The following is a 22,193-nucleotide window of genomic DNA, read 5'->3' on the forward strand; positions in this document are numbered from 1 at the left end:
ACATTATCCTCGTGATATCGCGAGCAATGGAAGGAGAATAGTTCCGCGTGGTGTGGTGAGGAATGTTAGAGATGGTCGTGGGGTTCGATAACGCAAGCCTGCCTTGTCTAATTACTTTTACTTGTATCTGCTCGTATTTACTGGTAGAAGGAGAAGAGTCGTACGAAGCTGCACAGAACACGAGCTCGGGGCAGTAGGCACGAGGAAGGTCGTCTGTGAGAAACGAAGGATGGCCTGCTCGGAAACGCCGGTTACGACGCTTACAGTCTCCCTCGTTTATCTTCTGACGCTTTTCGGTGAGTTACCAACTTACAAGTTGGCCCGCCTGCTTTCACGTTTCGATCTTATGTACTTTCCCGCGCGACGTCATCCATCCTCGTTAATTTTTAAATCCCTTTGCTATATTATTTATCATTTTTCAATGTTTCGATCATCTATCGAGGCAACTATTCATAGAAGTGCTTGACGTTGATTAAAATTATTCAAGTGACTGTTTAACCAACTGTATTTATAAGCACAATAAAAACGTCCAATTTTCTTTACATCTTTGATGTTATAACTATCCTTGTGTAAGTTTCGAAAAAATTCGATAACTTGTGAACCACATTGTATTATATATAGGATATGTTTATGATATAGATTTTTATTTAATCGCTTTTTCTCGATTGGTTCTATCGATGAGTAATTAGATTAAAAACAGTTAAATTAAGTAAATTAGAAGTGCAAAAACGTTTAATACGTGTTAACTGTTATAATGTTTAACCGTTGCATCGAACAAAGAATAAAGTTTCGTCTTGTGTTTAAATGAAATCCGACGAATTACATGAAATTATCTACGCAGTGTTTGTTTCTTTGTTCAATGTATCTATACATTCAGTACTTTTTTGGTATTTCACTTTGGTTAATCAAGGCTACAAAATTATTTTTTAACTTGGGGCATAGGACAATTATAGTAATTGGCGACAGAATTTTAGGACTTAAGAACAAAAAATAATTCTTCAATTACTTTAAAGTGCTACGAAGATCGTCTCTGATAGAAGTTTTTTGTATTTCAGGTTCCTACTGTCAAATGGCCCCAGGTAAATTAACATCTTTTCGTTTTATATTTGACATACTTTAATATAAACAAAACTAAAGGAAAATAAATAATAAATGTGATTTTTCTCTGTATAATTCACTTTCAGCAATTCAGCTAAATTCGTTAGTAAAATATAAAATAATTGAAAACGTTGTACATATGCGGATCTATAAACCAAAAATAAATTTGAGCCTGTTTGGCGGGATAACTGATCTGAGATAACCTAATAGTGGTTAGGAATTCACGATTGGATTTTATTCCTTTTAGCGTTGGTAATTTTACTCGAAACAGAAGATTCAAACGAAATCAAGCATCATATTCGAAATTCAATTTTGTTCATTTTTAATTTTTATTAATGTACTTCGTTTATTTTTGTTTAACTTCCTTTTCATCTTCGATTACAAAAAATAGCTCGATCCAAAAAATAGTCGTAATTCATCCTTTCATTAATTACGAGAAAGGAGTTACTATTTCCGTTTCCTTGTCGTGTAGCAGGGACTTGGTGAATTAACGGTGTTTATCGTTGGAGTATATTGGTGATGTGCGATTATACATTCGTGTACACAAGTAAAGCCCGTGCCTATATATGCATGCATCTCGTATAGAGCACACTGAGGGCTTCGTCGCTTTTAGAAGAGCGATCCAGACTGTGACGATTTTGTGTGCGTAGATATGCGTACGTTTGTATACTGGGCGACTCAAAAATAAGGATTTATACTATATAAAATATGAATCCATTAAAAGTTTATTTAATTTTGAGAAAATATATCACAATGAAATATCTCCTTTTATTTCATTACTTTATTTCCTAACTTTATTACATAAATGTTTATAAAATCACGCGAAGAACTATCTCTTGAGAAAAACGTTTATTTCTGCATTTGCAATAAGAGACTATGAAAGCAATATTTGTGGAGGTAAGTCAGCGTGTGACAAGCAAATTGATTAATTTAATTATTACGGAAGTGAATTTCAAGGGATTAGGTTGAGCATTAAATTTGTTTATTGTACGTTTATACCAGTGTTGTATCTATTTCGAGAAATATTATAACGATAATATTTTAAAGAAGAATATTTATTTTTCCTATTTTCGTCATATTTTTGAGCCACCTTGTATGCACAATCGTGTGAACATATTTATCTTCGTGTACCCATACGCTGCATTTATAGATCCTCAAGTGCCAACGCTGATACATATTAAGTGTTTCCACAAACATGTAATTAGAATCATAGATCTTATCTGTTTTTGAAAATATTATTTTCTTACATCAAATTAACGACATAGAAAGTAGCGTAGTAAAATACGGTAGAATGACTAATTACGAATTGACGATTTGGAAGTAGATTGGCAAATTAATTTTCAAATGCAATTATTGCATCGATCGGCATAATTACATTTACGTACTAAGCGAAAATAGGTAGCTATCTACAAGTTATTCTATTCTAAAGTTTCATATAAAAACAGCTCATACACTTACTAAAATTCGAATTAAAATAATCACTGATTCTTCCTTTTGTTTTCTGCAGCTCTATCACTCCACAGTATCAGTAAACAAAAAGGAAAAATGAAAAATATATGTTTCATAACTTCGTAATCGCGCCAAACATTCTACACTCACGTATCTAACCACACGCAAACGTCAGCCGACGATCAACGTCGCACTTACACACACACAACCGCTATTCAGTGTGTCCCATTCTCATTGGCTTATAGACGAGCCATTACAGAGTCCATGGAGTAACAATGTTTGTCAGTCGACGGGTAACTTTGCCGGATCACATACCGAAATTGTCGCGTCGATCATCGATCGATTCTTCGGCGGGTTTTCTTGCAGAACAGGGTGGAAGGATAGATCCACGTTGCTTCCGTTACTTTCTCGATCATGTATTGGAAAGTGTGTGTGATTTTTGCAGCCGTGGCTGGTGCTACCAGAGGCTGGGACCTGGGAAGCGGATTGAAATACAAACTGACAACGACGTTGCTGTTTAGCGAGGCAGCTCCGTCGAAATCCAGCGGGGACGTTGGCTTTCGATTAACCGGCGAATTGGATGTAACCGCCGTTTGGCAGAAACCGGATGATCCGAGTAGCTTTCTGCTGAAAATCGAGGTGGGAATCTTTAATGTTTTATACAACTTCATTTATTGAAACGAAATTTTGGCTAGTATTCGATTAAATAAATTTCTGTTAACTGGATTTTTTCTACTCTTGAATAATGAATTGCTGTCACTTTAACGAGAAGTCGTAAATGGTAGGAGACTCGGTGAATTCCTTACCATATACCTAATACGTACTTCGTGAAGTTTTGGTAAAATACGAATTATTTGTAATTTGATGTATACAGATTCCAGTTCTTATCTTTGCTGTTCCTTCTTTGGAGATATGTTTGTATCAAATTTCTTTCTTTATTCGCGTACCATTCGCGTGCTATTAATAGCACGCATGAAAATTCTTATTCAAGATATAAAATATCTGATGTTATTATTTATACATATTTGTGTTTTATCAATAGCACAGTGTTCAGTCTATAATCGCTACAGTTCTATTGAATTTAACGAGAAAATATATGAAATCAAACAATTTATTTATGAATTTATTGCATATAAAACACTATGATTGATAATTTCAAAGTTGCTATATGCAAAGGAAAATCTCAGTTTCAAATAGCATTTTTATCGAGCAACGAACGATAAGTGGGGAGATCGTACTAGCAATATTAAGCTATGATAACCTTTTCTTAAAAGATTAAAGTACAGCACGTTTTACCAGATACCGTGAATGTATAATATATACAGTCGTCTCGACAAATAAGTTAACGGCCTTACGTTTAGCGGAAACGTTAATTTATTTTCTTAAGCAATTATATATTATCTTCCGAGTATTCCCTTGATCACTGCCAAGGCTTTGATCGAGGTAGCCGTCGTATATCAGGGCTGTCCTCGTGTCTCTTACTTTTATAAAACTTTTTCCTTTTTCACCTTTTTCATATACTTACCATTTAGGGCTTACCAGGAAAACATTGACTAGTCTGTATACGCTTCCTAATGACTCGCGAAGGTTACTGCACAAAATATTTGGGGAATTGATTTGTTTTGCAGGGAATTCTGCTTAGATCGGTTATCATCATTTCACTATCGTTTCATTTCTGCTACACATTTTCAAAGTAATCGTCATGGATAAAAACAAATTTTTGTATTTTCCATAGCTCCTGCAACCACAACTATGGATCAAATCTCGAAGTGCTTCAGAACTGGAAGGATTCGTCGAACACTCCTCCAGAATAAATGCCCTTGCACAGAAACCTTTGCTAATATTTTGGAGAAACGGCAATGTAAATTCCATCTTCATGGATACTGCAGAGAGCGTCTCTTCGGCAAACCTCAAACGTGGCTTAGCTAGTTTATTCCAATATACGGTATTCGATAGCGACGTCGAGGAACGAGATGCTTCCGGTCTCTGCAAAGTAACCTACTATTCTCTGGGACCGAGAACAATGGGAAAACGAAAAATATCCTGCGAGCAAAATATTCTACCACCAAAGAAACGGCATCCGAATCCATTGTTCGGCGTGAAGCTTACGAGTACCCGCAATTCAACCTACGAGCTCACGCAACAGCTTTTGCCTAGCTTGATTCGTGATGAGGAGGGTCATCGAATGGCACTTACCGCCAGACCGGAAGTGGGCTCCGTCGTCACATCGAAGAGGACACTCGAGCTGCTTCCTGGCACGCTCAGCGCAAATACCGTGCAGGCTGATACCTTGAATCAAGCTCTCGCTGCTGCGCAACCTGGATACAGAGAAACGAGTATCGAGCTACAATTGGAACCGTTCTCGTGCCCTGACCACGGATGTCCGACGGTTAGTTTATAAAATTCTTTTTCCTTGTTTTCTTTTAGAACGTACATTTTCCCATTAATCTATTCTAATTTAATACACGCAATTTGCTAATCTTCCTCGGCATCCCATAAACATCTTATGTTGTTATGGAAATTGATTTCTCGCCAAAATCAACAGCGTGCCGGTAAGCTGGGATACTTAAAATTATCTACGTTTAAATCAACAAGTTTATTTGTCGAGTGTTTCCTGTTCTTTGTTTGCTTATGAGTAACCAATGATAAATGAATAAGGCAGGAAATGAAAGACACGTTACTCCATAACATCTTCTCATAAAGTCATCTATTTCATTATCCTACTAGTAAATTAATATATCTAATAGATTAAAAATTGTACAAACAGATTTGTGCTATCAAAATTATGGAAAATAATCGACTATAAATAAATATTTAATCGTATTTTTGTAATATTTGATTTCAGATAGAACAAACGGTCGAAGAGTATCGCAGCGCCCTGGAGGACAACGCTTTGGGTACTGGAAAATCTGCTTCGGCGTTCCTGAAGTTACTACCTCTAGTCAGATCAGCCTCTCCAGATGAGCTGCAGAAGCTCCTAAAAAGTCCACGATATCGTCAAATAAAACCTCAACTATTAGATATCTTTGGCGCCGCCTCGACCATAGCAGGACATCAAGCAGCCATGAAAATTCTTCGACAAGACGAAATAGAAAACGAGACTGAAAGATATCTTTGGGCTCTGTCTCTGTCTCCCACGCCGAATGCAGATATCGCCAAAAATATTCTGAGACGATCGGAAGAAACCAATCCGAACGACAAAGTGTCAGAAACGATAGCTTTAACCGCAGCAGCGATGGCACGTCATTTAGAGTGTCCAGCTAGCATCGAGAAAGCAAGAGTCAGTTTGGAAATCGGTATCGATACTTGCACGGGGGAAGAGTGCAAGTTGAAATTCCTCAGAGCTCTAAGAAATTTAAGAACCAAGACTGCGATCCCGACATTATTAAAATTTGCAACGAATGAGAATAAAGCACTCAATGTCGCTGCTTGGAAGGGCCTGTCAGCGCTACCCAGAGATTCGCTGACTCCTGAAGTAAAAAAGGTAGCCAAACGAGTCTTTTACGAAATAGGTGGGCCAAAGAGAGACAGTAGCTCTAGGACTATAGCCTTGGATATTATTCTTGAAACGAATCCATCGAAGGAAGATATCAGACACTTGGTGGAGTATTTAGCAAACACAGATCGTGATTACGAGGTTCGGAAGTATCTCAGTCAACGATTGGAACAACTCTCTGATAAGGATCTTCGATTTGCTAAAGATCTGAACGAAGTTTTGAGCACATGTGGAAAGGATATCGTTAATTACAACGTGTATTCCCAGAAAGGTCTTAGCACAGCGTTTACGAGAAACTTTCTAAAATCAATAGATAGTAATGGATCGTTGATAACTATTCAAGAGATTCAGTCAGGTTTGATGAAGCGTGGAATAGTCGACGTAGTTCTCCAAGTTGAAGAGCACGAAGAGGCGCTGTTCTCTCTTGGCCTGTTCGCGGGAGGCCTAGGAAGCTTCGTTTCGACTTCCAGCCAGGAAAATGACATTCAGGATGTCGAACCAGCTACTGCAGGAATGGAGCTCGATTTCCTAGGTGTTGGTATCAGGCCATTCGTCTTCTTCTCTGGCCAAGGGGAACTTATGAGTCACATCTGGTCTGGGTCAGCGTCCGAACGAACTCCAGCCTTCCAGGCCTTAGCTGCTCTCCATAACTACAACGAATACATTCCACTGGCCTCGGGAATCGTAGCCGAAGTCGACGTCCAAGGTGCGGTTAGCTTCGATTTAGCTGGACAAATTCAACTGAGCCTATGGTCCAGAAGCGCTCAGTCGCTGGTGGATCTGAAGGCTGGAATTATGATCCAGGGAGGAACGAAAGTGCGTTCCGACTTTGTGCAGAGCATGGCCGAGTTCTCTATGTCGATGGAACCGAAATTGGAGTTGGCCACCGACGTAGACTTTTCCGGACCGGTATCTCTGTGCATGAGACTTAGCCAACCAGAGAACGTGATGAAGTATCAGGTATATAAGGTTGAAAGAGTAGCTGGAAGTAGACACAAATTGAGAAAAACCAGGAGGATGAGGTTGCATAATCCTGGGAGGTCTTATCTGTTGAACAGAAAGAATAACGAGATGTGCTCAATGGTGTTCAGTTAATCGATAAAGACTGTTCGGGTTTGACATAGAACTTTATAGAATTTACGAAGACAGTTTTTATCGAAGATGTTACTTTCTTCTTCTTCCAATCGTGTCTCGTGCACTGCGTCGAGGAAAGGGAATCGCGCGTGCTGCACGAAAAGGAACTGTATAGGTATATTTTTGTTGTAATTTTGTATTTTGTAATTACATTTTTTCTATTTTGTTATAATTTATATAATTTATGTACTCGGTACATTTACGATTTGCGGGGAAAAGGAAATTTTATTCCGATGAAAATTGCTCGAACTCGTTCCACTTTTATCAACGCTATTTGTTTTGCGACCCATTTTGATTCAATTTTTTATGGTTGAATGACCCTTAATAATTGAATTATTTCATCGCCTTTTACATACGTGCTTTGCATATTTCAATGATACGCCAAGCGTAGAAGCTATAACGATTCTCATCAATTTTATTCAAAATATCTATGAGTAGTACACAAAATATTATTTCAAAATCGATATTAACAAGCGAAGAAATCTAATACATTGTAGAGAGTTAAAAGTATATCGAGTTACTTATTTTTTAATGAATTTATAATTTATGAAACTTAATGTAATGCATGTTTTATACAAGGAATATTTTTATTCAGATATTGCTAGTTCAGAGAATATCGTATGTTGAAAGATATTATATTTTATGATATATATAGGAAGAGGTGGAAGAAGGCAGATCTAGGATTTATAGAATGTACTGAAGAGAAATGGAAATCAAAAAGTTTATACATTTTCTAAATTAAATGGAGAAATTTTCATTTATTTGTCGGAATATGAGATAAAAGATATAGAAGCTGATCTTGCATAAAGAAACGCAAAGTAAATCGTTGGAATAAATTGATTGAAATATAAGGATTAAAACATGTCTTTTTTTTTCGATCTTTAAGAACCTATCTTAATTTTCATAAAAATTCATTTTCTCCTTACTCAATTGCCTAATTTTAAACCTATATTTTGAACACTTTAACGACAGCCACACTCGGCAACAACCATGTCTTCGTAGCCGTACTGATAAGTTAAAGTTCCACTGGCATCCAGATAAAGCAGACTGGTAGGCGCTAGTCTCGTTGGTACGCAGCAAGCTCTGCCAACAGGTTTGCTGCCGCCCTCGATAGCCTGGAGAGCACCGTGTACCAACGTCTGCACGATCGCATGCTTCGTGGGGCTAAGATGATCGCCGAACGGGTAAAAACACTTCCCAGAGCACTGATAGGCTTCGTACCCGGGTGGAGCAACGACCCATTCGTCGTACGCGATCAGTGCAAAGTCTACGTAAAGAGATCGTCGTCTGCAGGAATTCTTACGTCTTCTTCGGGGACCGTCGTCTTCGTCCGTTTCTTCTTCTTGAATGGAACGCCTTAATCGCCTCTTCCTCACTTTGGCGTAGCTCAATAACAAGATTGGGCCGTCTCCGCAAGGATGATAACCAACTCTGCCGTATACTCGGAATCTGACAGCACTACCACTCCTTGCAGCCACTGCAGAAGTAACATTGAAAGCCCTCCAACTATCGTCTCTCCTCGATTTGCAGCTTCCAAAAGCGTCCGTGTGATCTAAACGCACTCTGAGAATGGATCCAACAACGCCAAGCAACTCTGCTACCTCTAGAGCTTCGTCTGGGTCGATCGGAGGTATCGAGAATACCAGGATCCTGGCTCCTTCGTTGGTCGGGCCTGACACATGGATCGGTTCTAACGCTCGAACTATGTCCACATCTGATCTGCGGTGGTACAGCTCTAGCATGTATTTCGATACGACTCCGCGATACTTTTTATGACTTTTGCCGATGGTTTTTCTGTTTGTTTTGTTAGAGAATCGACGGAAAACGGATGGAGAAGATGATGGAATGGAGAGGTCGAACTGAATCGACGCTTTCGCGTGTACCGTGGAGGATCGCCAGGAAAGAGAACTGGTTTTCCACAATCCATAGACACAGAAAGTTCCAACGAAGAGTAAGAAGATATATTGAGAAGGGTTCATGGCGAAGAGCACTGGACGGTTTGGTGATGGTTTCAGGGATTTTAAATCGACGCGAAAGAGTGAAAAATTGGATGATTTCGAACCGAAGTCGATCGGATTTGGCATCCAACTGCCAACGAATCCTTGGCCGGTGGGTGAGGTTGAAGGACGGCTTTTAAATAACTGCCAATGGGAAGGAGGGATTCGAAATTGCTGCTGGAATGTCCTTATCATCGACAGACTGCCACTCGACCTCCAGGCTAGTCCGAGAGTTCGATGGTGCGCTATGAATCATAGTGGTGTGCAAGTCGGTCCAAACTTCAATTATATGACATATTCCTTGAGTTAATTTTCACAATGGGGCTTTTTGATTAATTAGGAAATTCAAACTATATTTATACTAAGATCACTGTTGTGAGAAACAAGATACCTTATATTCCTTTCTATATTCAACGTTGATTTTGGAAAGATTTCAAAGTATGTATCGGTTGAAGCGATAGGCCTCGGAAAGATAGCTTAGGCAATAGATCCACAACGTAGAAGGATGGCACGATGTTATCATCGTATCGTCGTCATAATAACCGTCTAATTTATAACTGTTAAATTTATTTTTAAAAGCAAACACTAAGAAATCACCAACATCATCTCCAAGAACGTCTGCACGTCTCACCTCGATCTTTTAGGGTGCTCTTAGACGATCAATGATATTTGAAATATCATATTACCTTTGATACACCTTTGATAAAAATTTGATCGATTTTCGATCATTATATTTAGTCTGTATAAATCGTAATTCAATTCGGTTCGTCGTAAATCAATCTTAGCCTCTGCAGAGCGCCGGAAGCACCAACGCAAACGACTCGTCGGAAAACGCAGATGCAGGAAGATCAAACCACACTTAACGTCTAACGTTTGATCGATATTGACTCTTCTTAAATCGCTATCACCGACTGGAACGCTTACATTAATCGCGAGTATGATGACTCTCTCAGTGGTGGTTGAAAAAGGGGCTGTCGTCGTTCACGGAAGAATCTTTAACGAGCGCTTTCAGCCAGCTCGTTCGACGTTAAAGTCCGATGGGTTGATCGATTTTTTCGCTGGCGATCATCCAACAAGTTCGGTGGCTGTTGAGGACGACGCTCGCTCCACCAGCGGTCCACTATATTTAAATATAGTCGAAGATCGTCGTAGAGAGATGAGCAGCTAGTCTTATGTGCGAGCTACTGATAGCAGCCGCTCCTCTCGGTGGAGCAGCAGCAGCAGTAGCACTTCTGACAAGCAAAGTGATTGAGAGGTGAGCTCCGACATTGAAGAGGTGGTGTCGATTCCGTGGCCGGTACGGGCCCTCGTCTCGTTTCAAGTGACCGTGCGTATCCCGGGCAAGATCTTCAGCTGAAAAGGAGCAGGACGTCGGCCCGTGGCCGCTCGTGCAGCGTTCATCGATCGTCTCGAGATTATGACGTCCAGTTGTTTCTCCCCTCCGCCTCTTCGACCACCGATCGACATCAGCGATCAGTCCGACACAGTCAAGGTGGAGTGTTTTCTTAGTTCTCCGATTCGATCGGTTCCCTGTTCAAACCGTCCCATTAACTTTCGTTCTTCGCCATCTCCGGGACCACCTGACGGCATGCTAAGTTAGATCTTAGAAAATCGTGAACAGATAACCGCGATGCAAAACCGTTTCTCCTGGTTTATCCCCACAACAAATGGTCGATACGCATTAGACCATAGAAGGTTCTGATGAAATCCACGAGCCAGCCTGTCCGATGTCGAAGCACGCGCGTGTGTAGGTGGGCAGACTTGTTGCACAAGCGACTTGGCGACGTTGAATCGTCGCAAAGGCGGTAGAAGAATGGTGGAAGAAAAAGCAGAAAAACGAAGCTCGAGCGACGGTCGCTTTCCATTGTAGGGGTTTCGTGATCTCGAGGGCGGATCGATACTTGGACGTACCACCCCATTGCGTCTACGTGCCATACAATATCCCCGTCGCACGACGTGTCCGATATTCTTAGATTTGCACTTGGCATTCCGTTATATAACGATGAAAAACATTCGTCGGATTTCACGTGCGCAAACGTGTGTGTTTTGCAGGGTACTGACCTGATCAAAGTGTCGAGGTTTTATAAGGACAGCAAGGAGGGAAAGTTCGTGAGCTTCTTGTACGAGGATACAAGGACTCTGTACGATGGTTTCCGCAAAGGCGCCAAGGAGTCCAGTAAGTTTGCACTCATCCCAGCTTGGTTTGCGAATCGTTAACACGCGAATGGTCTCGTTCTCGCGTCTATCCTGTCACACGGGACTACAATTTCGATAGACGCGCGACTTGACAAATTCTCATTTTCGTACATACGCGTGACCTCTTCCGGACGTACGTGGTTATTATTCGTTAGCTGGTCTTCTTGACACACAGACAACGGACCCTGTCTTGGCTGGCGGGATGGACCAAACAAACCATACCAGTGGCTACATTACAACGAGACCCTGCTCAGGGCGAAGAATTTCGGTTCTGGCTTAGTGTCTTTGGGGCTGATGCCAGGATCGCACGCGCTCGTGGGTCTCTACAGTCAGAACTGTCCGGAATGGATCCTCGCCGAGCAGGCTTGCTACACGTACTCGTTGGCAGTAGTGCCTTTGTACGACACGCTGGGCCCTGATGCCTGTGCCTTTATCATTAACCAGGCTGAGATCAATTTAGTCGTTTGCGAAAATGACAGCAAGTGCAATTTGCTGCTCGACAAGGCGCCCAGGTACGTGCCTTTTGTCGGAATTCGTTTGAGAAGTATAATTTTATCGAACGTAACGCCTCTTACGTTAAAAGAATCGAAGAAACGTGTTTTCGACCAGACAGCGATACAAGTTACAATTCCGATCACTCGAGAGCGTGATAGTTGGATTGTTGCAGTGGCAGTATGCCACGAATCGATATAAACGCATTTTTTACAACATCGACGCGCGACACGATTTACAAATCTCGCGTGGAATTGCAAACAAATTTAAACGTTTCCGTGCAATGTCCTGAGACATCTTGGCACGGTAAACTAACGTGACTTTTTACTGCAATTTCGATTTAAAGTAATTTCGAGTAACGTATAAAGAATAGCTACGACTAGATTTTCACGATCGATATAAAGTACATCCAGAAGTTCGTGCAAACAAAGCCGAATCTTGCTTATCCCCTGACTGGACTCGACCGATCGGATAATCGTCTTTCGTTCCAGATGTCTAAGGAAAATGGTGGTGATAAAAGAGACGAGACAAGCGACGAACCAGAGGGCGAAAAACCGCGGCGTCGAGTTGTTCAAGTTCGAGGAAGTGGAACGTATCGGCGCCCAAAAGAATCATCCGGAAGTTCCGCCCAAGACGACGGATCTGTGCACCATATGCTACACGTCCGGGACCACGGGGAATCCGAAAGGCGTGATGTTGACGCATCAGAACGTGATGGCGAGTATAAGCGCGGTTTTGATACAATTAGGCGAGCACAGGCCCTCGTACAAGGATACGATGATCAGCTTTTTGCCCCTGGCACACATGTTGGAACGGTGCTGCGAGAACGGCATGTACATGGTGGGCGCGTCCGTGGGTTTCTACAGCGGTGACATCAAAAGGTTGCCCGAGGATATGAAAGCCTTGAGGCCTACCGTGATGCCAGCGGTGCCGAGACTCTTGAATCGAATGTACGACAAGGTGAGTACAACCACTTATGAAATTCACCGATTTCCCAATCATCTCGTACCTCCTTGTTCCCAACTTATTCTGCTACCACCTGACGCTGGTAAATATACACCGAATCCATTGTTTCTGGTTTTGTTCGCGTAATTTGCCACGAAACCAGCACGGTAATTACCGGTGGTGTTGTTGAAGTGGTAGTCGATTTTCGAAATAACCAATATTTAGATGGTTAGTGAAAAACGCGCACTTGCGCTTCGCGTTCGTAATTATATTCATAAATCAAACAAGTAAAAACAATTACGCAAATAAAACAGTGATTTAGTAACTTATAACTTAAAATATCTTGAGACAGGTGTAACTTTTCGAAGAAGAGATTAATTTACGTTTATCGCTACTTACCACGAAACCTCGTGCCTCCCTTCTGATATTTCTTTTCCAAACGTTCGTAAAACACTTTTCCACGCACTTGGTCGAAAATAGCACTAAACGAAAAGTTCCGCTCGCCGCAAATATAATTATCTAAACAAAATACATGACGCGGATGTGTTTAGAAAATTTCTATTCCGTGTTTACCATTTGGGTGGCAGTGGCGAGTGTTCAAGTGGTATTCTTGGCGATCAAAGTTACCGGAGAATCGAAAAAGATATTTTAGAGTATGCTCATCGAGATGCAAGGACGGATAACCCGTAGGGCGTAGGAAATCGCGTCCCACGGAAGCCGTGGAATTCGTGACTCGTTCGTCTCCAACGTGTAGCGATTTACGAGTGAAGTGATATTTTTACCCTTGACGAAGGTGTCGGAGTGCAAGAATACGCGCTAAGTAATTTATTCCCGGACAATTTATCGGCAGACAAGATCGGTCATCTTGTGAAACGCTTAATGAATTTCCCCTTGTACCGGTGGCTAAAAATAGTTTGACGAATATCACGAGTCGCCTCGGCTACATTCGAGTTTGATGGACAGTTGCATTAGCGAAATTATCCAGATGTGTTTGTTTCGCGCGAATGTCTTCTACGTGTACGTATCTCTGCTCACGGCCGAAATAATAAACCCTCTTTCCTTGTCTATTTTCAGATCGATGGACGATTAACGTATTCCATGTCGCGAGAAAATGTACTCGTTTTACGAGTATCTTAAATCCTTGCGAAAAGAAGCTGCGTTTTAGGAAATTTAGAATATACATATATTTGACGACTGTTATCGTAGCTATTCGAGGTCTAGGAAAATTTTTTGTTAAAAAATACATCGATTTATATTCCGTTTGCAACTACTTGAACGATTTACGGATATCCTTTTAGCTTCTGATTACTCAAAGAGGATTAGCAAGTTTCGTTTTACATATTCTTTGAAAGAAAATACTCTTTTAGTTGTAAATGTATGGTTCTTGGTCTATCGAGTATAAGTCTACGAGGATCAAGAGACTTATGAGAAACGTATGAATCAGCAGATAATATATTACCGAATAAATACCGTGTGATTTTTCGTTAAGTATATGTGTTAAGCGATTCTTATTTAATGGTAAGCTTATTTTTTTAAAGTTTAGCTTTCGATGATTTATGGAAACTTAAACGCTGTTAACAAAGATTTATTACCTTCGTTCACTTCCAAACGTTACAAGTCTTTTTGAAAACAAATTACGCGGCATAAGATCCTATTCGTCTCGTTGCTATTACAAATGAAATTAAGAGTTCCGATGACACAAGAATATAATCGATCGATTATACATTTTAATTCCATATATATTTTTCTAGGAAAATTTTTGCACTTTAAAAACGAAAATATTTTCACGATAGTACATCGACACGAAGTGCATACGTAAGAATATATGTCGCATTTTATTAAGGTCAATGTTACGTAATACATTTTGAGACAGTACTGGCAGAACCGGATCGAGGATGACAGGGATAGCACGACGAAACAGGTGGAGAGGCAGTTCCATCTTCTACCGTGACCCTGATTTCTCGAATGAATGGAATTCGTGCATTTTATGCTTTCGTAATAAATCTACGTATCAAATTGGTGATGTGAATGAATATGTATACATGTTTTCTGTCGTTTCACAAGTTCCATGAAATTGAAATATAATGATAATTGGAGCAAGAATGGATAAAAAATTTGGCAGAAAATTTCTCGGATATTAGATTCAGCAAAAATCCGCTACCGCTGCGATTAATACCAGACTTGACAGTTGACATAGCGATACAGCGTGTTAACGAGAATTTATAAAGACATCGCAATTTTCCTATTTATCTTTGAACGAGATAATTTTAATATCTAGTATAAAGATTACTGCTTTCGAGATAATAAAGATTACTACGTTCGTAGCAAATAATCCATGCAAAAACGCATAACTCTATTCTGTTCTTGAATGTGGTACGCGTGAATATATTCGCAAAAATAGCCAGATGGCATGACTTTACTTAGAGCCGTAAATTAATGCAACACTTGAAAGTCCACTTTATCGACTAACATAGGCTCGATGTTTTCCTCTGATTCTAAAGAACGACGATGACAGTTGAATAGAAAATATGTTGATTATTTGATATTATATTAATCAAATTTTATTTATTTATTAGAATATTATTCGAATTATTGCGTTAATCATATAGAACGGAAACACAGATGTAAAATCTATATAAAGCTCCTATACTCCATAAATCTCCAATTACACAAAACTGACAAACTACCCAAACGAGCATTCTCAAGGTGTATCATCGCGCGATCACGTAACTCATCGATGCCAGTAAACAGCTTTTCTTCAAGGAAATCGTCCACTCACGCACAGTTAAGATTCAAAAATAAATATTTCGAAAGTAGGTTTGGAATAAACCGTAACAACCGTACAAGCCAGAAATTGAACTCCCTGGTAAACAAGTCTGTCTTAATAGTACAGAAACATCAAAAAGATCGATTCTCCATCTCTAACGTTTCGAAGAAGTTCCTCGAATTTCAGAGCTGTCAAGACGATTTCTATGCTTGACTGTTCCGACATGGAAAAGCGAGAGATCTCGTTTCACTCGAAGAACGTGTCGATCGAGCGTCATCTAAAATTTCTTTTCGGGTATATAAATGGAGCTCTATTGTAATTCGTTCACCCGCCGGTTGCCAGTGTTCTTCGCGAAAACAGTCCACCACCGAGCTGGATCGCTCGATCAACCACGTTAAATATAGCAGGCATAGTCACCAATCGGCATTTTGCAGGTCCAAACTGAACTTCAGAGTTCGTGCTTGAAGAGGCTGGTATTTAGCCTGGGTATGCGGGCGAAGGAGGCAGAGATCAAGAAAGGGATCATCAGGAACAACAGCGTGTGGGACAAGCTGGCCTTCGCGAAGATCAGGGAATCGACAGGAGGCAGATTGAGGCTGATGGTCGTTGGATCTGCCCCGTTAGCGGGCAACGTTCTCACCTTCACCAGATGCGCTCTCGGCTGTATAGTCGTCGAGGGATATGGTCAGACCGAGTGCGGTGCACCGATCACTCTTACTGTTCAGGTTAGAATGGTTCAAGAGCTAATGACTGGGCTGTAGATGTTTATACGTCCTTAAGCGTATCGCACAAATTTCACTTTACGTTTTTCATATTTTTTTTACTTGATTAATTCGCGCGTTAAGCAATCGATCATTGATCCGTGTTAATGGTACTAGATACTTACACCTGCTTAACACCCGCTAAAGAAACGATTAATTTCTATGTTTCGTTCTAACAAGAGATTAATTAGTTAATTACTTGGATAGCTCGCGGAACGTGAAACAGAAATTTAGATAAATGTATCAGTTGACTCGACGTAAACAAGATAATCGAGACTAACAGTTAACAAGATGTTAATTTTAACGCCAGTAATTTTTTATAATACCATTATTTGAATCTACGATCTGTTTTATCGTGAAAAGTATTAATTTGTTAAATCGGAAACCTCTTTAAACGATATGTAATTAGTTCTCCACCTTCCAATTTCACGCGTTGCACATAGCTGAACGTGTCAACGTTGAATCAAAGACATGCAATTACCTCGAAGTACGTTTGTCGTTTAACCGTTTCTTACTCGAGTAATGCTATACATATACGTGTAGTGAATGGAATGCAACGAGGGGAATAAACGGGATACGTTAACAGACGTTTCAACTCGAAACGGATACATAGCCGTATCTCTCCGGCGAAAGAGCCGGTCAATAAATGCTCCGTAAATAAATCGCTCGTACACTCGCTGACCTTATAAATCACGGGTTACAGATTTCAGCCAGCTAGAAAAGCAAGCCATTTTGTGTTAAAAAAATAAATTATCCGAAAGTTATCGTCAATTTAAAATACGATGTTTACGCAAAGGATTCTTCCAGCGTTTGATTTGCGAATAATGAATAATAATTTAATTTTGATGGAAAATTCGCTTGTTAAAACTGATTTTTTTCTCTTCGTTGGAATCGATAGCCTCTAAATAGAAACAAATCGAGAAACAATGGTGAACGCGTAATGCGATCATTCGATTTCGATCGAGTTCAACCGAATAACGATCAAGTGACACGCGTGGTCACTATTCTTGGCATATTTACAGGTATCGATGTATTATACGTGGCTAGACGAAACCAGCTATTATTTATACGCGGGCATAGGTATATTCTTGTCGGGCAGACCGGCGAGAAAAAAATGTTGCGACCACGCGCCAAAGCACGTGGTAAATCACGTCATTTGGTAAATCATCACGATCGACCGTGTAAATATATGTATGCATACGCGTCTACAATTACTGTAAAATATTCTATCATTTTGTACAAAGTCATTATGGTCTAAATTACGTTAAAAAGAGAACATTTGTAAAATACTCGGCGTACTACGGTGTAATGCCACGGTGTAATGATGACATAGAATAAATAATTGCTCAAGTCGCGATGACAAATAGCCGTTTTGTGTAAAATATGGTTTTACTATGCCTCGTAACTGACATTTCGATATAACGATATAACGAACAGTTCGATGTAAATTATATATAAGTCAGATAAGATATCCGTAATTTATAATTTCTACTTCAGTGTTTAAACTGATAACTGGTAGACTTATTGTTGCAATCGTAGAAAAAACACCAAATTTACATATTTCTCGTACGTATGTTGATTTTCAGATTTATTCGATTTACATAACACGTTACACAGTAGCTTAACAATATTTGCAGCGAATGTTTCAAGCAATTACGAAGCATTCGCTCGAATGAATTATCAGTTTAAAAACAATATTAAAAATACAATTAAAGAATTAGCTAAAAATGTTTTCCATATCTAATAGTGAGAATCTGAATTTATATACCTTTATGCGTTATTATTATAGGGCGATCATGTGCCAGAACATGTAGGTCCGCCAGTCCCTTGTTGCTGCATTAAATTGGTGGACGTTCCGGAAATGGAATACTTTGCGAAGAAGAATCAAGGCGAAGTGTGCGTAAAAGGCACCAACGTTTTCGTAGGGTACTTCAAGGATCCCGAAAGAACTGCTCAAGTTATCGATGAATTCGGATGGCACCATACCGGTGACGTTGGCATGTGGTTACCTGTAAGAGAAAACGATATAATTAAACATATTTCTTATGATACATCTGGTTCAACGCAAGTCCGAATTAATTTTTCGTTACAAATAGAACTTTTATTACTATTTTAATATTTTCGATTCGAATTAATCAAATTGATACAATTCTTTCTTTCTAGAACGGAACACTTAAAATAATCGATCGAAGGAAACACACCTTCAAGCTTTCGCAAGGAGAGTACATAGTTCCAGAGAAAATCGAGAATATTTATTTACGCAGTCAATATGTTCATCAAGTGTTCCTCCACGGGGAATCCCTAAAATCTTGCGTTGTAGGAATAGTAATACCACACGTGGATGTTGTAAAATGTTGGGCGGTGGAGAACGGAATACCAGGTACACTCAGCGTATTATGTGCTAATCCGCAAGTCAAACAGTTGATCATGGACGACATGCTTTCGTGGGGAAAAGAAGCCGGTCTCAAATCTTTCGAACAGGTGGGAAAAATCTGCCAATATTTTTACTTAAAAAAATTGATTTGCTTTCATTTGTTTGCGCGCATAAAGGAAAACAAAAAAGCAAGGTCTTTTTTATCGACGTAACGATTAAAAATATTTTTCGACTAAAGTATCCAAGACCTTTAAACGCACCGCTCGCGTAACGTTTAAAAGATAAAAATTTTACTGTAAAGTGAAGTAATTTCGAAGTAACTTCTATCATTGACGCAGTTTGAAAGTTATATACAACACTATCATTTCTGTTCATATCAGGTGAAAGACATTTATTTACATCCGGATCCGTTCTCCGTACAAAATGGCCTTCTTACACCAACATTGAAAATGAAACGACCTCAGTTGAAAGACTACTTCAAACCGCAGATAGAAGATCTCTATCGACATTTGGACTGATTAGACTGAGCATTGTCTTTGATTCTGTTTTCTTTAGCATCGAGAACAGCAACGTGAAAAATCGAGACACGTTTGCGTCGCATTCATAGAGAAATCACTTCCGCCATCGAATATTTGTTATCCCGCGATACTTTATTATATCATTTTCTTCACAATTACATAGAGGCGCAAAAAAAAAAGCAGAAGAAAAGCACCGTTTAAGCTATTAAGATAATCGATAACATTATAATAAAATGTGTTATTATTAGGTGCGTCTCGTTTTCTCTTGACTATAGTCATCCTTCGATATTTGTCGCGTGTATTTACAGATTTCTTCGTCTCCCTATTCCTGTATTTTGATACAAATTATTACCGCCTTTATGACACACTTAACGGTACATTATAGATGTATATTTTTATCGATAACAATAGTCAAATGAATTCTGAATTATGATCTAGTACAAAGTAGGATATTTAAAAACGAATAATCATTTATTACCGTAAAATGCGAACGGGTATATGTGCAATGTGTAAAACGAACTTGAGATTAATGTAATAAATAGATTGCAAAACCGAACAACTTAAAAACATACTACAAAATGATTCTAAATACATGGGAACATTTTAATAAATTTTGTTCCTGTGAACAATGTTCACATACGGCGCTGGACAGATTAACTTTTTATAATTATTAATAATACATTAGAACTTTTCTCTCACTGTTTGACGTAATTCTGTCATATTTAAGCGTTTCTTCTTGTGTGGTAACATTAAATATATATTGAATCCATACGGAACTGTGATTAACACTAGTGAGCATAGGAGGCTTAAATTATAATGATACTAAATGCTCCAAATGAGTGAAAAGATTAATGAAAGGATGATATATAACATTCCTTCGTGTGTAATTTAATAATCCCCTAACAAACATTGTATTCAATAATCATAATACCTGAAATTGAGTGAATATTAAATATGGCTTCTGAACCAATATCTCCCAACCAAAACGTTCGTTCTACTTTCGTCTTTAGCTTTTAGATTTAAAGCTATAGTACATGACAATACAAATAACAATTATAAGCGTTAATGCCACTACTGCTAGAACAATTCTTTGTTGAAGACTTCTAAACATCATTCCCGAGAGTAAACGTGAACCACGACCTAGCTCTGCATCCGTGTCTCGTAACTAGAACAAATAAATTATATTATCGTATTAATAACAACATTCTAACAGTAATAAAGCAGTTCGAATACTCATATTTGACAAAAATTTATATATATGTATGTATATTTATATAATATATACATATAAGATCAAACTAATATCTTACCCTTGCTCTTCCTTTTTGAATTGTCTCTCTTTGCTCGTGCAGTTCCTTCAATACTTGAGAACCAATTTCTTCTGTTTCTAATACCATTCGATATCCATTCTGTAAAGTTCTACCTGTGCGGTCTATTTGTTCTGAGGTATCTAATAATCTTTTTTTCTGGTCCTCTGTAATATTATTCTCCCATGAATCTTCTCTGCTTATTTCAATACTTTCATCCTTTGCCTTTTTGGCTGATTGAAATTCTTGTGTCAATCGTTTTAATTCTGCCCTATGACTCTCTACTCGACCGCGCAAGCGATCACGTGCTGCACCATTCACCCCACGAACCTCCAATTCCATTTGCTCGAGCTACAGGTCAAATATAAGAACAACAGAAACTATCAAAACTTGATATAGTTATTCAGTCTTTGATTAAATACTGTCATTAAAATATATGATCCTTTCATTCTATTTATTTTCATATACAAAAGAAAAATGAAAAATCAATTTCACTCTAACCCTAAAACTGAAAATATAAACTTTCGGAAATTTTTAGCAAATTGAAACTTTGATGTATTAGAATGATTTTAAAATAGAAGACAAAATAAATATTTTATTTTACCAGTTCTTGAGCCTCTTCGATCTGCCTATCCACATCTTGAATGGACAGCCTTTTCTCATCTGTAAATTACGTCACGTGTATCGATTATTGTTGTTTAATAATGCCAGAGGATAGACAGCGTTCACTTTAAAAACAACGATTTGTGCTCCACAATAAGAGGACCACAATGATTCTGTTTTGATCGTACTTACTGCCGCTTTGTGTTCTTATTCTACCAATTTTTGCAGTAATGTCAGCTGTCAAAACGGCGTATTGTTGCTCATAGTTGTCAATGAGCGACGCCATCTTGAACGTATTTCCATTGGAGACGAATATATGGAAAAGAGGACGTTCACTATCAGAGATTACACATCGAATAACTTGTAACAGCTGCGTTCTGAAATCAGCTGAGAAAATGTATGTATTTGGCTTTGTATTTGCAATCATTCTCTATATGAAAAAAAATAGATATGTACATATTAAAAGATACATAAACAGATGATTTTTGTATCATATCGTATCATATATTGTATCGACTTTTTTGCTTAAACAGAAAATAGAAACAATAAAATAATTATATGAAATATTAATATGCTTTAGCTTTTTATATATTTACACATACTCCAACATATTCGGACGATTTGTAAATTATATATTTGCGTCTGCATGAACTATTTACATACATATTTTAAACAAGCTTGTTAATATTTGTAGGGATTATATTTTCTCTCTGGTATTGTACACATTGAAGTTTGTAAAATTTAAAGATATGTATGATCGAATACAAGGATAAGCAAATTTTATCAGTGATACATCAGCGATTTCGAAACTTTCACTTTATCAGCAATAATGAAATAACAGTTTTTATTTTTACATAATTAAATATGCGCAATAAGAATACTAAAAATATATATGTACTTAACACGTTTAGTAAAGAATTCCTCAATGTATATGCTATTTTGTACTGTCTAAAGTATCTATAGTTGAATTATATATCGTCACAGAGTTTTATCAATAATTTTTAAAACTATTTACTCTGCAAAAGCTGCATTCATAGAATTCTAAATGGAATTCTA

At 38.6% G+C, this 22,193-nt stretch overlaps 4 protein-coding genes across 7 annotated transcripts; 2 read left to right on the top strand and 2 right to left on the bottom strand.

The window, feature by feature from the left end:
- The first annotated feature begins 6 nt into the window (after positions 1-6).
- On the top strand, positions 7-8,041 carry LOC100643951 (microsomal triacylglycerol transfer protein). Of its 2 annotated transcripts, XM_012315439.3 has the most exons (5): positions 7-296; positions 1,056-1,079; positions 2,993-3,186; positions 4,283-4,936; positions 5,393-8,041. In XM_012315439.3, the coding sequence occupies exons 1-5, from the start codon at positions 230-232 to the stop codon at positions 7,136-7,138; spliced, it is 2,685 nt and encodes an 894-aa protein (XP_012170829.1). In that variant the 5' UTR covers positions 7-229; the 3' UTR covers positions 7,139-8,041. The 2 variants fall into 2 exon arrangements, with proteins under 2 accessions (XP_012170829.1, XP_020721969.1); XM_020866310.2 differs by lacking the exon at positions 1,056-1,079.
- LOC100644075 (vesicle transport through interaction with t-SNAREs homolog 1A) lies at positions 2,999-22,183 on the bottom strand. 3 transcript variants are annotated; one of them, XR_007226192.1, is made up of 6 exons: positions 21,330-21,510; positions 21,139-21,197; positions 20,538-20,885; positions 20,159-20,392; positions 18,104-18,344; positions 2,999-3,171 (listed from the first exon to the last, which is right to left on the bottom strand). XR_007226192.1 is itself a non-coding variant. In XM_020866312.2 (5 exons), exons 1-5 carry the CDS (start codon positions 22,166-22,168, stop codon positions 20,234-20,236), a joined length of 777 nt encoding a protein of 258 aa, XP_020721971.1. In that variant the 5' UTR covers positions 22,169-22,183; the 3' UTR covers positions 19,339-20,233. The 3 variants fall into 3 exon arrangements, 2 of the variants coding, with proteins under 2 accessions (XP_020721971.1, XP_003400348.1); XM_020866312.2 differs by lacking the exons at positions 2,999-3,171; positions 18,104-18,344 and adding an exon at positions 22,153-22,183 and having other exon boundaries at positions 19,339-20,392; positions 21,330-21,524; XM_003400300.4 differs by lacking the exons at positions 2,999-3,171; positions 18,104-18,344 and adding an exon at positions 22,036-22,069 and having other exon boundaries at positions 19,339-20,392; positions 21,330-21,524.
- Positions 7,467-9,369, bottom strand: LOC100644307. Its single transcript, XM_003400302.4, has one exon. It carries the CDS (start codon positions 9,367-9,369, stop codon positions 8,140-8,142), a length of 1,230 nt encoding a protein of 409 aa, XP_003400350.2. The 3' UTR covers positions 7,467-8,139.
- LOC100643824 (long-chain-fatty-acid--CoA ligase 1) lies at positions 10,534-19,783 on the top strand. Its single transcript, XM_012315436.3, has 8 exons — positions 10,534-10,666; positions 11,227-11,350; positions 11,546-11,882; positions 12,354-12,822; positions 16,009-16,299; positions 18,125-18,346; positions 18,499-18,816; positions 19,090-19,783. Exons 1-8 carry the CDS (start codon positions 10,592-10,594, stop codon positions 19,225-19,227), a joined length of 1,974 nt encoding a protein of 657 aa, XP_012170826.1. The 5' UTR covers positions 10,534-10,591; the 3' UTR covers positions 19,228-19,783.
- Positions 22,184-22,193: the final 10 nt, after the last annotated feature.

This window comes from Bombus terrestris, chromosome 13, assembly GCF_910591885.1.
Source record: "Bombus terrestris chromosome 13, iyBomTerr1.2, whole genome shotgun sequence".
Lineage (NCBI taxonomy): Eukaryota > Metazoa > Arthropoda > Insecta > Hymenoptera > Apidae > Bombus > Bombus terrestris.

Coding starts and splice junctions, on each gene's coding strand:
- LOC100643824 (XM_012315436.3), top strand. CDS start 10,592: ATGACGTCCAGTTGTTTCTCCCCTCCGCCTCTTCGACCACCGATCGAC. Junction 11,883..12,353: donor CTGCTCGACAAGGCGCCCAG/GTACGTGCCTTT, acceptor CTTTCGTTCCAG/ATGTCTAAGGAAAATGGTGG. Junction 18,347..18,498: donor ACGTTGGCATGTGGTTACCT/GTAAGAGAAAAC, acceptor CTTTCTTTCTAG/AACGGAACACTTAAAATAAT.
- LOC100643951 (XM_012315439.3), top strand. CDS start 230: ATGGCCTGCTCGGAAACGCCGGTTACGACGCTTACAGTCTCCCTCGTT. Junction 1,080..2,992: donor CTACTGTCAAATGGCCCCAG/GTAAATTAACAT, acceptor TGATTTTTGCAG/CCGTGGCTGGTGCTACCAGA. Junction 3,187..4,282: donor GCTTTCTGCTGAAAATCGAG/GTGGGAATCTTT, acceptor TATTTTCCATAG/CTCCTGCAACCACAACTATG.
- LOC100644075 (XM_020866312.2), bottom strand. Junction 21,198..21,329: donor AATAAGAACACAAAGCGGCA/GTAAGTACGATC, acceptor CGTAATTTACAG/ATGAGAAAAGGCTGTCCATT. Junction 20,393..20,537: donor TTCAAAAAGGAAGAGCAAGG/GTAAGATATTAG, acceptor TATTTGTTCTAG/TTACGAGACACGGATGCAGA.
- LOC100644307 (XM_003400302.4), bottom strand. CDS start 9,369: ATGATAAGGACATTCCAGCAGCAATTTCGAATCCCTCCTTCCCATTGG.